The sequence below is a fragment of the Salvelinus namaycush genome, chromosome 5 (assembly GCF_016432855.1).
Source record: "Salvelinus namaycush isolate Seneca chromosome 5, SaNama_1.0, whole genome shotgun sequence".
Lineage (NCBI taxonomy): Eukaryota > Metazoa > Chordata > Actinopteri > Salmoniformes > Salmonidae > Salvelinus > Salvelinus namaycush.
In genome coordinates, this window is record NC_052311.1 from 68873685 (window position 1) to 68892249 (window position 18565).

Consider the following 18565-nt stretch of genomic DNA (forward strand, 5'->3'; position numbering starts at 1 on the left):
TTTGACCTTTACTATATAAAGCGGTTTGAGTAACCGTAGAAACGCGCTATATAAATCCACTCAATTATTATTATGTTTGTTACAATTATCACAGGACAAAAAAAATGCTATTGAATGTTGTGTACATTTGTTGAATAGCATCCAAGCTTGCCTCCCATTGGATAGAATTAGAGCAATTGGTCATTGATTTTAGTGATGTCAGTAGGTACTGCTTTTTTACCGTGGCAATTAATGAGATTGGGCAATGCATTTTGTCATTGGACTGGGCATCAGCGTGTTGAAACAACTAGCAAACTGAGGCTACTCGGGCACACCGACGACTAAGGAACGTGAATACTTCTTTACATTGGAAAAGGGATCAGGTATATTCGATTTGTGTATATTTATCAGCATTCGGTAGCCCATCCCAGGTTAGCTGGTTATCTACGGGTTACATTCATCATAGCTAGCTAAAATACCGTAGCTACCTAGCTAGCTTCTAAGCTAACGTTAACTAGCTAGTTAGCTACCGTCTGATCATGTGAACACACCTGTCCGTTGTATCATTAGCGTTCGTGACAGCTTGTACAATCGACTACACACCAACGTTAATAGCAGAGATGGTCTATATTGTAGCGGGCTTTGACGTTAGATATGGGGATAGTGATACCAATAATATACCGGTAACTCATGCCAGAACAGTTTGATAGCATAGTTAGCTAACGTTACAGACTGAGGAAGTTAGCTAGCTCTTTAGCCTGCAAACTTGGCTAGCTTCTGTAACGTTCGCTAATTTAGCAAGTTATTGATGATACATACTTTATTTCTTACTTCTGAGATAAAAGAACCAGCCAGTCAGCATCTTGAGACAGTCCTGTCTAAAACGTATCCCAACCATTGAGGTGTAAAATAACGGTCACAACCTATAGTGTGCAACTGCAGCCCGCGTTAAGGGGGCGTTCCTGCATGGGCATTACTGAATCTGTAGGAACGGCCCCTCGAGCATCCCATTGGGTTCCTTCTAGAACCCCCCAAAAGGTAAATGAAAGTATTATAAGTTTTTTGTCTCCTGTGTACCGGGCAGGTGTTCTGCGACACCGGTAGGCAGTGTCCTTCGCTCCTGCCTGCCCTCATCATTAACAGAACTACCGGAAAACAATGCCTGACAGGCGGGGGCGAAGGACAGTCCACTGGTTGCCCCCCACTAGTGCGGGAGGCTGGGGCAACACAGTGTGCTAGTTAGCACATGGTGTTGCCCCACCTCCTGTGTACTCCGAGAAAACCGTGCTCGACAGGCCCCCGCCTCCTGCATGCTCTGTACTGGAGAGAACCGTGTGCACGGGAGGCAAGGGGCGAAGGACACTGTCTACCGTTGTCGCAGAACACCTGCCCGGTACACAGGAGACAAAAAACTTATAATACTTTCATTTACCTTTTGGGGGGTTCTAGAAGGAACCCAATGGGATGCTCGAGGGGGCGTTCCTACAGATTCAGTAGAAACAAATTCACATTTGTGGCCTGCTGGAGGTCATTTTGCAGGGCTCTGGCAGTGCTCCTCATTGCACAAAGGCGGAGGTAGCGGTCCTGCTGCTGGGTTGTTGCCCTCCTACGGCCTCCTCCACGTCTCCTGATGTACTGGCCTGTCTCCTGGTAGCGCCTCCATGCTCTGGACACTACGCTGACAGACACAGCAAACCTTCTTGCCACAGCTCGCATTGATGTGCCATCCTGGATGAGCTGCACTACCTGAGCCACTTGTGTGGGTTGTAGACTCCGTCTCATGCTACCACTAGAGTGAGAGCACCGCCAGCATTCAAAAGTGACCAAAACATCAGCCAGGAAGCATAGGAACTGAGAAGTGGTCTGTGGTCACCACCTGCAGAATCACTCCTTTATTGGGGGTGTCTTGCTAATTGCCTATAATTTCCACCTTTTGTCTATTCCATTTGCACAACAGCATGTGAAATTTATTGTCAATCAGTGTTGCTTCCTAAGTGGACAGTTTGATTTCACAGAAGTGTGATTGACTTGGAGTTACATTGTGTTGTTTAAGTGTTCCCTTTTATTTTTTTGAGCAGTGTATATTTTTTAAATGGAATATCTACATAGGTGTACAGAGGCCTGTTATGTGCTAGTTAGAGGCCATCAGACTGTTAAACAGCCATCACTAAAATAGAGGCTGCTGCCAACATAGAGACTCAAATCTTTGGCCACTTTAATAAAGGTATCACTAGTCACTTTAAATGACGCCACTTTATATAATGTTTACATACCCTACATTACTCATCTCATATGTATATGCTGTATTCTATACCATCTACTGCATCTTGCCTATGCCGCACGGCCATTGCTCATACATATTTATACCTACATATTCTTATTCATCCCTTTACACTTGTGTATATAAGGTAGTCGTTGTGAATTTGTTAGATTACTTGTTAGATATTACTGCATGGTCGGAATTAGAAGCATGAGCATTTCGCTACACTCACATTAACATCTGCTAACCATGTGTATGTGACCAATAACATTTTATTTTATCAGCAACCATCACTCCTGTGTTCCAATGGCACATTGTGTTAGCTAATCCAAGTTTATAATTTTAAAAGGCTAATTGATCGTTAGAAAAACCTTTTGCAATTATGTTAGTACAGCTGAAAACTGTTGTCCTGATTAAAGAAGCAATAAAACTGTCCTTCTTTAGACTAGTTGGGTATTTGGAGCATCAGCATGTGTGGGTTCAATTACAGACTCAAAATGGCCAGACACAAATAACTTTCATCTGAAACTCGTCAGTCTATTCTTGTTCTGAGAAATGAAGGATATTCGCTGTGTACTACTCCCTTCACAGAACAGCGCAAACAGCGCAGTGCTTATGGTCATTGTCCTGTTGGAAGGTGAACCTTCGCCCCAGTCTGAGGTCCTGAGTGCTCTGGAGCAGGTTTTCATCAAGGATCTCTCTGTACTTTGCTCCGTTCATCTTTGCCTCGATCCTGACTCATGCCTAACAACACGGTTGTGCTACGTGTATTTTAGCCTGTAATGTCCATAATGCACATCTATCTTTCTAGGCCTACACTAGTCTCATCTCACAGCTGCTGAAACTCCTACAGGACAGCTGGTTCACCCAGGTTCACGCAGTGACTGAGTTCTTGTGTTTTCAAGACTTGATTGCGTGGATGGAGTTTCCTACAGCACAATGGGTTGACTCAGGCTAAAGTACTAATTGCAGGTGTACATTTATAGTAATAGGGCTGATTACAGCAGCAGCTCGGCTTATCTATTCGGCAGCATCCCAGCTAAACGTGCATCATTCAACTTTACCCAACTAGCTACTAATGCCCTTATTGTATTTGTACTGCTGACATTTGAAATATAAAATGGGCCTAAACTGTCATAATACTAGCCTTTATCGGCCTATCCAGAGTCCATAACATTAAAATGTTTATTGGTTATAACGGCATTATTGACTATGGGTTAACATACTGACGCTCATGCTGTCTGTCTGACTCTGTCTGTCTGTGTCCCCTCTACAGATGAATGAGTCACTCCATGGGGCTCTAGAGAGGAACGTTGTCCACCTCCGCCGGCCCCCGTCTCCCTCACCCTGTTCAGCCTCCCCTCTACAGACATCATCAAATGAGCTCTATCTGAATGCCACTTTCTATGGGTTTGGATTCAGTACAGCAAACAGCAGTGAAGAGAGCCAATCTCTTACAAAGCCGCATTTTGCCACGAAACCTTATGAATTGCTGTCAAAAGTGCCTCGAAAGAACTAAAGAAAACCAGGATTTGTCCTTCATATATAGTGCTGCTGTTTTGATAGTAGTCCTCTGATTGACCATAAAGGGAAGGACAGTTGCATCAGAGCGGACAGGACCGTAAACTACATTAAGGCTTTAGGGGAGCAGTCGTAACTTCTCTCTCCATACGAGCCGACGACCATGGTCCCCCAGAAGGCTGACTTGACTGTTTTGCCATGTCAGGATGTGGTGGCGATGCCAGTGAAGAAGCAGAGCAGTGAGAGGGACGAGGAGAGTCCTGATGGGTCTCTGGGTGAGGGTGCTGGGGGGGAACGTATTCCCCTGCGCAAGTGGGTCATGCATGGTGCTGTCATGTTCGGACGAGAGTTCTGCTACGCCATGGAGACAGCCCTGGTCACACCAGTCTTACTGCAAATAGGTCGGTACCAATGGAGACAGCCCTGGTCACACCAGTCTTACTGCAAATAGGTCGGTACCAATGGAGACAGCCCTGGTCACACCAGTCTTACTGCAAATAGGTCAGTACCAATGGAGACAGTCCTGGTCACACCAGTCTTACTGCAAATAGGTCGGTACCAATGGAGACAGCCCTGGTCACACCAGTCTTACTGCAAATAGGTCGGTACCAATGGAGACGGCCCTGGTCACACCAGTCTTACTGCAAATAGGTCGGTACCAATGGAGACGGCCCTGGTCACACCAGTCTTACTGCAAATAGGTCGGTACCAATGGAGACAGCCCTGGTCACACCAGTCTTACTGCAAATAGGTCAGTACCAATGGAGACGGCCCTGGTCACACCAGTCTTACTGCAAATAGGTCGGTACCAATGGAGACAGTCCTGGTCACACCAGTCTTACTGCAAATAGGTCGGTACCAATAGAGACAGCCCTGGTCACACCAGTCTTACTGCAAATAGGTCGGTACCAGTGGAGACGGCCCTGGTCACACCAGTCTTACTGCAAATAGGTCGGTACCAGTGGAGACGGCCCTGGTCACACCAGTCTTACTGCAAATAGGTCGGTACCAATGGAGACAGCCCTGGTCACACCAGTCTTACTGCAAATAGGTCGGTACCAATGGAGGGTGTTGGTTGACAAAATAAATGGTAGTGGAGTTACAACTAAGGCATTTCATATGTGTATTTTACCCTTTTGGATAATTGTTTGCCAAATGGTTACCAAAGATTGGTCCCGACCCAGTCTCTGTTAGGTTTACTCCATCATAAAGACTGGGAGTTATGTTAACTAACTGCACAGGCAGCATAACAGACTGGGCCGTTACTAGGTTTACTCCATCATAAAGACTGGGAGTTATGTTAACTAACTGCACAGGCAGCATAACAGACCGGGGCCGTTACTAGGTTTACTCCATCATAAGGACTGGGAGTTATGTTAACTAACTGCACAGGCAGCATAACAGACTGGGCCGTTACTAGGTTTACTCCATCATAAAGACTGGGAGTTATGTTAACTAACTGCACAGGCAGCATAACAGACTGGGGCCGTTACTAGGTTTGCCACCAATGCAGAATGGAACAATGTCTTCCACAGAGGTTTGTAGGTATGGTGAGAATGTGTGAGTCTGCACATTTCAGTCAACCTGTTTTCCCGCCGGGAACAATTTTGTCGTAAATGGATTTGCCAAACTCTCCATCTGTGTGATGTAACTCCTATGTACAGTTTAGGGTACATGGATAGTAGGTCTCTAGGTCTAGCTTTATCTACACAGCATGCTGCACATTTCTTTCAATGTATGAGGAACATTGTAGGCAGACATTGACACACAGCAAAGGGTTAGCTACAAATGAGCCAGTATTGGATAACACAGGCTTATCTAAATCTGCTCCTTCAGGACTGTCATAACAGAAGCAAACATGTGAGTGCACATAATGTTTTGAAATAGTGGTGAAGTAAAAGTTTGTTTTTGTAACCCTTTAAACTTGTGCCCGTATACTGGTTGAAAATGGCAGATTTGGGCACTAATAAGCGCCTACAATTGGAACGCAGTGGCTGTACTCTAACATGTCAGAGCTCTGGCTCTGCATTGGTTTTGACCCACCAGCCGTTCTGAACTTGAGCACCCATCCCTACTCCTAATTGGTCAACTTTAGCAAATTCTTTGTTGTCTGGGTGAGGGATATGCTGCAAATGAAGATGACTCGATGTATTTTGAAAGATGAGACGTTGAGGATTATACTAAATACCGCTTTGATGTCATACAAGCCAGCCAAACGCCTGTGAGTCCAAATGTGCACTTCACATCTCCATATCATAAACCTCATGTCATGTACAGTATCAACGTTTGTGATCACTATGTGTGACGTGGTCAGACCCTGGTGGTTCTGAACAGAAGGAGTCTGTTTATTGTGCGGAACAAGCACCTGAATGCACTTAGGACTTCTTTCTACACACCTAAATGACTATATGTTCCTCTATATTGCCTTGTGAAAGCCTAACGCTGTAAGATCCTGTTAGATAACTTAGTCATGATGGCAATAGAACAAGCTTTAAAATCATGCCCGCCTGACCCATATTGCGGTTTATAATGGACCGTTTTTTGGATTGTGTAAATAACAACAGTAATTGTGTGATGTCGGTGGATGCCGGGTTGTGTCCCAAACTAAACAACTACAAGTGTGCTTGCTTTAGTTCCACAACGGCACAGCTAGGAGAGTTCAAGACTCTTCTTTGAGTCATAAAAGTGCATTGAAATGTCTTAGGAACTGTGCTCACTTTGGAGAGGTTTGTGTCCACTTGGAGACACCAGTTAGACCCTTATGTTGCACCCACCCCACAATTTCCAGGAATATTATTATGTTACTGAATGTATCCAGAGTATATTTCGTTATCAACAACTGTGACGAAAAAGTAGAGTAAATCTAAAATCAACAGTGGAATGGTTGAATTCAGTCTTGTGCCAGCTGAACTGTTGTGTACTCACCTTTTGGTCTACTAATTTTCTACAAACTCGTGATCTATAAACTCTTCCCTTTCAGTTGCTACAATAGTTATGCATATGCTTTTCATATTTTTTCTGTAAGAAACATTTCAATTTAGCCCTATCCATATAGGCCAATTCCCACCAGTGTAGAGGGTTAAGTCTTGGTGACATTTCCCACTATTCCCTTGAGTATAACCTAGTCCCAGTCATTCATTACGGCCCCTAATGTATAGTCTATGTTTAACTACTATTCCTTGGTATTTCTGAGAAGGATGATCTGACTTGATGCCAGCTTCTCATATCTTGTTGATTTTCTGAGAGGGTTATAAAAATCTGTCCAGAAGCCAGTGACATTTCAATAACCATTTTAGTGCTCAGACTGAGCAACAGACTAGGTCACATTCAGGGCATTCCACTCCATAAACCAACAGGCTACGCTTTTAACCCTTTCTGAACACATTCTAACGTGCACTACCTGGCATTTGAGAGAGGATGGAAAGCTGCCATTTATTGTGTTTCCAGTTTCACTGTCTGTTCTGTTGTTGCCATAGCTACGTGAGGCCTATATCATTGTAGCGGTCCTACAGAGAGAAGTATCGCAGAGATGAAGATTGTCAGTTTGTTTCCATAGTTCTTGCAGCAAGTTGTGTCTTGCGTGAGGGCTCTTATCTAGGTTAATGAACAACCGGCTTGTAGAAACACGTCCACTTGTTTTCCTTTTATCTCTAACACACATTCTAGTGGGAGATGTACAGTGACTGTTGATTAATGTGTAGGACTACTGAAGTAGAGCATCAGCAGTATGAAGCTCAGTAAAACAGCCTAGTTCCAAGCCAAGGTCTACAGTACATCAGAGTGGAGCTTGGTACATTGAGATGGTTCCAGCTACCCACAAACCTCCTTTCACCTCACCTGACACGGCCAGATTTGATCTATGCCTCACCAAACCTGCTAGTGACTATGGAATGACTAGAATGTGATTCAGCGTTGTTCACTAAAAGCTGTGGTTCTGTAAAGAACGCCCTTTAGGCTGCGAGCAAAAGATGTTGTAATAGTTGAACTTTTGACAAACTAATATTTGATGAATGCTAATACGATTCAATCTGTGATCAGTCTCTCTGTGGCCAAAGACTTAAGCATGTTGATTGAAGTTGTTTTTCTGTTGTTTTTCTCAGGACTTCCAGAGCAGTACTACAGCCTGACATGGTTTCTTAGTCCCATCCTGGGCCTCATCCTCACCCCTCTCATTGGCTCAGCCAGCGACCGCTGTACCCTGAAATGGGGCCGCAGGAGACCCTTCATCCTGGCACTCTGTGTGGGGGTGTTACTGGGCGTTTCTCTATTTCTCAATGGGTCTCTCCTAGGTGAGCCTAGTACCCATTGGTACTTAGTACCTCCCTCAAAACTGTCTGAGTTCCAAATGGAACCCTATTCCTTATAAAGTTCACTACTTTAGACCAGAGCCATAGAGTCCTGTGGGCTGTGGTCAAAAGTAGTGCACTATAAAGGGAATGGGCACTATTTAATCATCATGTATTGGAAATCTGAAACTCCCTTAGAAGCTCATGTTTTCTGTATTGTAAAATGATTCTTTAATGAAAGCGCTATGCTAAATAAATGGAATGCATTATTCTGTGTGCTCTAGGATTAGCCCTCGGGGACGTTCCCAGCAGGCAGCCCATTGGGATAGTGCTGACCGTGCTGGGTGTAGTTCTACTGGACTTCAGTGCAGACGCCTCAGATGGGCCTATCAGAGCCTACCTGTTGGATGTAGCCGACACAGAGGAGCAGGACATGGCCCTCAACATACATGCCTTCTCTGCAGGTACACTATGCTGCCGTAGTTGTATTGGCTCCTTCTCAATAGTCTGTCCTTGATTCCTTGTCCTCTCCTCCTCACCTCAAACATTCGGGAGGGAAGCAAGAAGAGAATTTAAAAACCCTACAAGCACATTTCCTCTCCTCATATCCTGTCCTCTTTCTGCACTTTCATCTGATGTTAGGAGGAGGAGGCAGGGAGAGGACGGGAGGAGAGGACACTAAGACACTTGATCTCTATGTAACTGGGGGGGTGAATGCCAAATCCACTCTAACAGTTATTATTGCTCAATGTTACGTTAAGAGAGCTATCAGTCATGTCTTGATTCAGTTTTAATTTGATTTCATGTTGTTGAAGCCGGTGTGTATGATTGGTGGAGCTACATGTTTGGAATGTGAGGTCACATGGCGCCCCCTCTAAACAAATACAATCTTTACTTTTATTGGTCACGGTTGCTCACGTGATGATTCCCTGAGGGGAATAAACAAACATAAGGAAACTCCTTTATCATTGGTATTTTGAGCACCGAACAACTCATAAAGTGGCTAACTCTAACATTGTTTTGACATTGTGTATTTGGCAGGGCTGGGAGGAGCGGTTGGCTACGTGCTGGGTGGCTTGGACTGGACCAGCACCATCCTGGGCACGGCCTTCAAGTCCCAGGAGCAGATCCTGTTTGTGTTTGCTACCGTCATCTTCACCATATCTGTGATTCTACACATGTTCAGTATCAAGGAGGAGAGTTTTGAGGCTCGTGGTGACACTCCGGGAGAGGGAGACTCCGATAGCCTGTCCTCCTCAGGGAAACTGAAGGGGGGCTTGGCGGGGCCTCGTAGTATACCTCAGCTGGACGTTATAGGAGAGGAGGACACCCAGTCAGAGAGAGAGCTCTTCATCAACGTGGACAGGGTGAGGAGTAAGAGCGACTCGGTGCTGGCCATGCCTGACGCCACCATCGAGCTGGACTCAGACCTGGACCAGGACGCTCATTTCCTGGCAGACATTGAGCCCTCCATCTTTCAGGACTACCCCCAAGATTTCTACCCTGGCACTCCTCAGAGACACTACAGTGGATGGGGCATCCAGGACCAGGAAGTCCCCCAGCCCGAGGCTCAGGCAGACAGCCAGCTGCCCCTCTTCCACCAGGACCCCTCCCCCTACTACAGCAGGGAGCACATGTTGCTCAACAACCAGACCAACCAGGGAGCCAAGTTGGCCCCGGCCGCCCCCTCCAACCACACGGCCCACGGGGCCAACAGCCAGGGCCGTATGCCAGGCCTGAGGCCGTCCAACACCAGCGCCACTGCCGGGGCACGCCGCTTCCCCCACACCTTCTACCGCCAGCCGTCATTTACATTCTCTTACTATGGCCGCGTGGGTTCAGCACGATACCGCCACCGCAGAAACACCATGGGCAATCCGGCCGGCGCCAACCTCCGCATCAAGACCTCGCAGAGCATGAACGACATCTACGAGCACATGCAGCGGCGGCAGCAGAGGAGGGAGCTCCAGCAGAGCAGCACCACACTGTCCAGCAGTGACTCTGAGAGTGACGAGGAGGGCACCACGGTCAAGCTGCTGTGGCTGTCCATGCTGAAGATGCCCCCCCAGCTGCTGAGGCTCTGCGTCTGTCATCTCCTCACCTGGTTCTCCATCATCGCTGAGGCAGTCTTCTACACAGACTTCATGGGACAGGTCATCTATGATGGAAAACCCACAGTAAGAACCTGTCCAGTCCTCCATTGTAATTCATTGTTTATTGTAGTTCATTATAGTTTGTAGTTTATTTCAGTAAGAGAATGAGAACTCTTCTTTTATTTGTCCATCTTTCCTCAATAATCTACTGTTCCTGTTTTCCTTCCTTCTCTTACTACTCTTCTTTCGTATTCTCTGTCCCCCCTCTGCAGGACAGGGAACCCTCTGAGAATCACTAGGTCTCTGTTTCTCCTCTGCAGGACAGGGAACCCTCTGAGAATCACTAGGTCTCTGTTTCTCCTCTGCAGGACAGGGAACCCTCTGAGAATCACTAGGTCTCTGTTTCTCCTCTGCAGGACAGGGAACCCTCTGAGAATCACTAGGTCTCTGTTTCTCCTCTGCAGGACGGGGAACCCTCTGAGAATCACTAGGTCTCTGTCCCCCCTCTGCAGGACAGGGAACCCTCTGAGAATCACTAGGTCTCTGTCCCCACTCTGCAGGACAGGGAACCCTCTGAGAATCACTAGGTCTCTGTTTCTCCTCTGCAGGACAGGGAACCCTCTGAGAATCACTAGGTCTCTGTTTCTCCTCTGCAGGACAGGGAACCCTCTGAGAATCACTAGGTCTCTGTCCCCCCTCTGCAGGACAGGGAACCCTCTGAGAATCACTAGGTCTCTGTCCCCCCTCTGCAGGACAGGGAACCCTCTGAGAATCACTAGGTCTCTGTTTCTCCTCTGCAGGACAGGGAACCCTCTGAGAATCACTAGGTCTCTGTTTCTCCTCTGCAGGACAGGGAACCCTCTGAGAATCACTAGGTCTCTGTTTCTCCTCTGCAGGACAGGGAACCCTCTGAGAATCACTAGGTCTCTGTCCCCCCTCTGCAGGACAGGGAACCCTCTGAGAATCACTAGGTCTCTGTCCCCACTCTGCAGGACAGGGAACCCTCTGAGAATCACTAGGTCTCTGTTTCTCCTCTGCAGGACAGGGAACCCTCTGAGAATCACTAGGTCTCTGTTTCTCCTCTGCAGGACAGGGAACCCTCTGAGAATCACTAGGTCTCTGTCCCCCCTCTGCAGGACAGGGAACCCTCTGAGAATCACTAGGTCTCTGTCCCCCCTCTGCAGGACAGGGAACCCTCTGAGAATCACTAGGTCTCTGTTTCTCCTCTGCAGGACAGGGAACCCTCTGAGAATCACTAGGTCTCTGTTTCTCCTCTGCAGGACGGGGAACCCTCTGAGAATCACTAGGTCTCTGTCCCCCCTCTGCAGGACAGGGAACCCTCTGAGAATCACTAGGTCTCTGTCCCCACTCTGCAGGACAGGGAACCCTCTGAGAATCACTAGGTCTCTGTTTCTCCTCTGCAGGACAGGGAACCCTCTGAGAATCACTAGGTCTCTGTCCCCCCTCTGCAGGACAGGGAACCCTCTGAGAATCACTAGGTCTCTGTTTCTCCTCTGCAGGATGGGGAACCCTCTGAAAATCACTAGGTCTCTGTTTCTCCTCTGCAGGACGGGGAACCCTCTGAAAATCACTAGGTCTCTGTTTCTCCTCTGCAGGACGGGGAACCCTCTGAAAATCACAAGGTCTCTGTTTCTCCTCTGCAGGATGGGGAACCCTCTGAAAATCACTAGGTCTCTGTTTCTCCTCTGCAGGACAGGGAACCCTCTGAGAATCACTAGGTCTCTGTTTCTCCTCTGCAGGACAGGGAACCCTCTGAGAATCACTAGGTCTCTGTTTCTCCTCTGCAGGACAGGGAACCCTCTGAGAATCACTAGGTCTCTGTTTCTCCTCTGCAGGACAGGGAACCCTCTGAAAATCACTAGGTCTCTGTTTCTCCTCTGCAGGACAGGGAACCCTCTGAGAATCACTAGGTCTCTGTTTCTCCTCTGCAGGACAGGGAACCCTCTGAGAATCACTAGGTCTCTGTTTCTCCTCTGCAGGACAGGGAACCCTCTGAGAATCACTAGGTCTCTGTTTCTCCTCTGCAGGACAGGGAACCCTCTGAGAATCACTAGGTCTCTGTTTCTCCTCTGCAGGACAGGGAACCCTCTGAGAATCACTAGGTCTCTGTTTCTCCTCTGCAGGACGGGGAACCCTCTGAGAATCACTAGGTCTACTGACAAGGGCTCAAGTTATTTTAAATGCCAATGTAATGTTTTTAATGGGACAAAATGTTAAATCTGATAATATGCACAATTCTGTGGTGCAAATTGCTTTAGGAGTTTCTGGACTTCTTTCTGTACTTCTGTCTTCTCTATCTAGGCTCCTGCTAACTCCACTGAACTGCAGAACTACCATAAAGGAGTCCAGATGGGCTGCTGGGGACTGGTTGTCTATGCTGCTACCGCTGCAGTCTGCTCAGGTAGGTCCTACTCCTTAGAGAAATACACAGTGTGGACAGCAACATGTACAGTGTGGACAGCAACATGTACAGTGTGGACAGCAACATGTACAGTGTGGACAGCAACATGTACAGTGTGGACAGCAACGTGTACAGTGTGGACAGCAACGTGTACAGTGTGGACAGCAACGTGTACAGTGTGGACAGCAACGTGTACAGTGTGGACAGCAACGTGTACAGTGTGGACAGCAACGTGTACAGTGTGGACAGCAACGTGTACAGTGTGGACAGCAACGTGGACAGCAACGTGTACAGTGTGGACAGCAACGTGTACAGTGTGGACAGCAACATGTACAGTGTGGACAGCAACGTGTACAGTGTGGACAGCAACGTGTACAGTGTGGACAGCAACGTGTACAGTGTGGACAGCAACGTGTACAGTGTGGACAGCAACGTGTACAGTGTGGACAGCAACGTGTACAGTGTGGACAGCAACGTGTACAGTGTGGACAGCAACGTGTACAGTGTGGACAGCAATGTGTACAGTGTGGACAGCAACGTGTACAGTGTGGACAGCAACGTGTACAGTGTGGACAGCAACGTGTATATCAAAGAGTGAGGACTTGACTCACAACCAGTATAGTGAGTACTAAGTACATGCTACTTAATGCAACTCATTTGTGCCAACTCAATAATGTTGCGTATGTTGTATTTGTTGACAGCTGTGCTCCAGAAGTACCTGGACAACTACGACCTGAGCATTAAGGTCATCTACATCCTGGGTACTCTGAGCTTCTCCCTGGGAACCGCCGTCATGGCCATCTTCTCTAACGTCTACGTTGCCATGGTGATGATCAGCACCATGGGCATCATCTCCATGAGTATCTCCTACTGCCCCTACGCTCTGCTGGGCCAGTACCACGAGAACAAGCAGGTGAGGATCACTGTAGAACACCATAGATCACTATACACGGAGTGTACAAAACATTAGGAACACCTTCCTAATATTGAGTTGCACCCCCCCACACACACTATACACTGAGTGTACAAAACATTAGGAACACCTTCCTAACATTGAGTTGCACCCCCCCACACACACTATACACTGAGTGCACAAAACATTAGGAACACCTTCCTAATATTGAGTTGCAGCCCCCCCCTTTGCCCTCAGAACAACCTCAATATGTGGGGCTATGGACTTTGCAAGGTGTCAAGTGTTCCACGGGGATGCTGGCACATGTTGACTCCCATGTTTCCCACAGTTGTAAAATTAGCTGGATGTACACTTTCAAACTGGTCATATTGTTAATAAAAATGACTTTATATGGATATGATGTTGCTCATTCTAGGCCAATGTGATGATAATTGAGTTAGGCTATTACCTAGTTCCAATCTTTGGACTGATGTGAGAGATTAGTAAAAAGAAATCCCTCTGTCTTTACCGCAGTACATCCACCACAGTCCGGGGAAGTCGCGACGAGGCTTCGGCATTGACTGTGCCATACTGTCGTGCCAGGTGTATATTGCCCAGATCCTGGTGGCGTCTGCGCTGAGCACGGTGGTGGACGTGGTGGGCAGCGTGCGGGTCATCCCAATGATGGCCTCTGGAGGCTCCTTCCTGGGCTTCCTCACCTCCACCTTCCTGGTCATCTACCCAGACTCCTCCACTCCCACCACTACGCAGGACCAGGAGGGGTATGGAGAGGATGGGGCTCCGGCCCTGGTGGCCCCAGAAGCAGGCCCTAGTGGTAGCAGTATGCAGGAGCCAGTAGTCCTTCTCAAAATGTCGCCTAAGGGCAGCAGCAGCACGACAAACTACGAGTCCACTATTTAACAAAGAAGAAGAGGGGCAAGGACAAAATACTGCATCTCAATAGTCATAAAGTGGCTTCCTCTCTTTGTCTCCTTTAATCTGCACAGATATCTAGTGGAGAAAGACAGTGACCAAACCTTAACACTCACTAGTCACATGAGTTCCAGTGGGATGGACTGTTCCAATGGACACGTTGTGCATTTCTTGACATATGGCTGTTTTTCTTTTCCTCGTGGGGTTCTAATGTTTGTGGTTTCACTGGCTGTGTCCCAAATAGCACCCTACTCCCTTTTATAGTGCACTTTTTACCTGGGTCCATAAGGCTCTGGTCAAATGAAGTGCACTAAATAGGGAATAGGGTGCCATTTGGGACTTAGTCACAGTTTGAAAGGCCTGCAGGAAGCAATATCAGATTCAGTATCCACCTCATACACAGGATCTAATGCTGGACTCTCTTCTTTACTCATGGGATCTAATGCTGGACTTTCTTTCTTAAACGTGACTTGGACTTTTTCTGTAGATGGTTGTTTAGACTGCACGTGAATATTTTCACTCCATTTCTAAATTGAAAAAATGTTTTATTGATTTTATTTTGTGATTGTACAAAATGGTTTGAGAGACTGATCAACTTTTCTAGACAGAATGCTATAGGAGTCTCTATGTTACTGTGACCTCACTAAAGATGCTGCAGCCACAGAGGATCCAGTTCAGAACAATGTAGGAGTCGCTCTGTTACTATGACCTCACTAAAGATGCTGCAGCCATCGAAGATCCAGTTCAAAACAGTATAGGAGTCTCTGTTACTATGACCTCACTAAAGATGCTGCAGCCACAGAGGTTCCAGTTCAAAACAGTATAGGAGTCTCTCTTACTATGACCTCACTAAAGATGCTGCAGCCACAGAGGTTCCAGTTCAAAACAATATAGGAGTCTCTCTTACTATGACCTCCCTAAAGATGCTGCAGCCACAGAGGTTCCAGTTCAAAACAATATAGGAGTCTCTCTTACTATGACCTCCCTAAAGATGCTGCAGCCACAGAGGTTTCAGGTCAAAACAGTATAGGAGTCTCTCTTACTATGACCTCATTAAAGATGCTGCAGCCACAGAGGTTCCAGTTCAAAACAATATAGGAGTCTCTCTTACTATGACCTCATTAAAGATGCTGCAGCCACAGAGGTTCCAGTTCAAAACAGTATAGGAGTCTCTCTTACTATGACCTCACTAAAGATGCTGCAGCCACAGAGGTTCCAGTTCAAAACAGTATAGGAGTCTCTCTTACTATGACCTCACTAAAGATGCTGCAGCCACAGAGGTTCCAGTTCAAAACAATATAGGAGTCTCTCTTACTATGACCTCCCTAAAGATGCTGCAGCCACAGAGGATCCAGTTCAGGAGTCTCTCTTACTATGACCTCACTAAAGATGCTGCAGCCACAGAGGTTCCAGTTCAAAACAGTATAGGAGTCTCTCTTACTATGACCTCACTAAAGATGCTGCAGCCACAGAGGTTTCAGGTCAAAACAGTATAGGAGTCTCTCTTACTATGACCTCATTAAAGATGCTGCAGCCACAGAGGTTCCAGTTCAAAACAATATAGGAGTCTCTCTTACTATGACCTCATTAAAGATGCTGCAGCCACAGAGGATCCAGTTCAGAACAATATAGGAGTCGGTGTCTTACTGTGACCTCAGTATGCCACAGAGGATCCAGTTCAGAATAATATAGGAGTCGGTCTCTTACTGTGACCTCAGTATGCCACAGAGGATCCAGTTCAAAACAATATAGGAGTCGGTCTCTTACTGTGACCTCAGTATGCCACAGAGGATCCAGTTCAGAACAATATAGGAGTCGGTCTCTTACTGTGACCTCAGTATGCCACAGAGGATCCAGTTCAGAACAATATAGGAGTCGGTGTCTTACTGTGACCTCAGTATGCCACAGAGGATCCAGTTCAGAACAATATAGGAGTCGGTCTCTTACTGTGACCTCAGTATGCCACAGAGGATCCAGTTCAGAACAATATAGGAGTCGGTCTCTTACTGTGACCTCAGTATGCCACAGAGGATCCAGTTCAGAACAATATAGGAGTCGGTCTCTTACTGTGACCTCAGTATGCCACAGAGGATCCAGTTCAGGGTCAGTCAGTTACATTACCTGTTATAAACACCCTTCACTAACTCTCTTTCTTCTGTCTATTGACATATATATCATGAAAACACTCAGGGCTATTATACAGCACAGACAATATGATGTCCAGGTTACACCAAAAGTCCAAAGAACCATTCAGGACGTTCCTTTTTGTAGGTCATATTTGCCATTTACTGGGTTGAGTGGCCTATAGCCTACTGTTTACATGACAGAGTTGGAGAAACGTTATCAGCCTTAAGATAATCAAATCCTGAAGTGATGATGCTTACATTCTAACACATATCAATATTTTGAAAAGGGAAAATGTTGTAAACCTCGATTATAGTATGCTGCATGGAAGAATACTAGATTTCATACTACAACTAGTCATAAAAAATGGTCTATGATCATAAGATGCCTTTGGGCCCATCCAGCATTGAAGAAACCCTACACTGTACTGTGCTACAGTAACTCTGTTGTTCTGAACCATCTGTTCCACAGGGCAACGTATAAGAAAGGATATCGCTCTGTATGTTTTTACATTTAACAACTGCAAAAGCTGCACAATAAACTTTAAGAACTTTAAGAGAGGACAGTGTGTGTGTCAGTATTTATCTGGCAGAACATTCATGCAAATCGGTTGAGAAATCTATATAGAGATTAATTCCCAAACGGCACCCTATTCTCTATGTAGTGCGCTACTTTTGACTAGAGTCCTACGGGGCATGTACATCTAATGAGCTGTGTGGGCCTAGAAGGTGTTCCCAAGCCCAGAGTGTTGGGTTTAGGAGTTGTTCCACCTACGTGAGGTGGTAGATAGCCAGGGTTGTATTCACTAGGAACCAAATGGAAGTAAAGGGGCGGAAACGGGGACGGACCTACCTGAATTTATCCAATAAAAAAGTGTCCTGTTGCAAAGCGTTTTGGAGGTGTTCTCAAATGAAGAGGATTCATCATCACAGCCAGCAGAAACATCTGGCGCTAGAAAGTGGGAAAATGAACTTTTTGGTAAAGTTTTCTTGTCAACTGCTGTAATTTGAGGTTTGGTTGTAATGGGGAAAATATAAATGTCTAACTGGTTGTGAATAGTTTTAGTTTGGGAATGTGTGCAAATTAGAAATTAAATTGGTCACACTCAAGTATCAATCTTTATAATATAAATTATCTCAACATTTTGGTTTCAAAGTCGAGCAATGATTTTGTCAAAGTGGAAATGTTATATTCCCTTCTGCTGTTGAACTGTACAGACGTGTTATACCCTGTTAACTAACCTGCTAACCCTGATAACAACTAACCTGCTGACCCTGATAACAACTAACCTGCTGACCCTGTTAACTACTAACCTGCTGACCCTGATAACAACTAACCTGCTGACCATGTTAACTAACTGGCTAACCCTGATAACAACTAACCTGCTGACCCTGTTAACTAACCTGCTGACCCTGATAACAACTAACCTGCTGACCCTGATAACAACTAACCTGCTGACCCTGTTAACAACTAACCTGCTGACCCTGATAACAACTAACCTGCTGACCCTGTTAACAACTAACCTGCTGACCCTGATAACAACTAACCTGCTGACCCTGATAACAACTAACCTGCTGACCCTGTTAACTACTAACCTGCTGACCCTGATAACAACTAACCTGCTGACCATGTTAACTAACTGGCTAACCCTGATAACAACTAACCTGCTGACCCTGTTAACTAACCTGCTGACCCTGATAACAACTAACCTGCTGACCCTGATAACAACTAACTTGCTGACCCTGATAACTAACCTGCTGACCCTGTTAACTAACCTGCTAACCCTGTTAACAACTAACCTGCTAACCCTGATAACAACTAACCTGCTGACCCTGATAACAACTAACCTGCTGACCCTGATAACAACTAACCTGCTGACCCTGATAACAACTAACCTGCTGACCCTGATAACAACTAACCTGCTGACCCTGATAACAACTAACCTGCTGACCCTGATAACAACTAACCTGCTGACCCTGATAACAACTAACCTGCTGACCCTGATAACAACTAACCTGCTGACCCTGATAACAACTAACCTGCTGACCCTGTTAA

General features: G+C 46.3%; 1 protein-coding gene across 4 annotated transcripts; it reads left to right on the top strand.

Annotated features, from left to right (window-relative positions):
• The first annotated feature begins 77 nt into the window (after positions 1-77).
• Positions 78-17071, top strand: slc45a4b (solute carrier family 45 member 4b). Of its 4 annotated transcripts, none has more exons than XM_038995092.1 (8): positions 78-362; positions 3516-4161; positions 7861-8049; positions 8331-8510; positions 9088-10223; positions 12462-12561; positions 13263-13474; positions 13988-17071. In XM_038995092.1, the coding sequence occupies exons 2-8, from the start codon at positions 3924-3926 to the stop codon at positions 14372-14374; spliced, it is 2442 nt and encodes an 813-aa protein (XP_038851020.1). In that variant the 5' UTR covers positions 78-362; positions 3516-3923; the 3' UTR covers positions 14375-17071. The 4 variants fall into 4 exon arrangements, with proteins under 4 accessions (XP_038851020.1, XP_038851017.1, XP_038851018.1 ...); XM_038995089.1 differs by having other exon boundaries at positions 86-362; positions 12462-13182; XM_038995090.1 differs by having other exon boundaries at positions 87-362; positions 12462-13155.
• The last annotated feature ends 1494 nt before the right edge of the window (positions 17072-18565 follow it).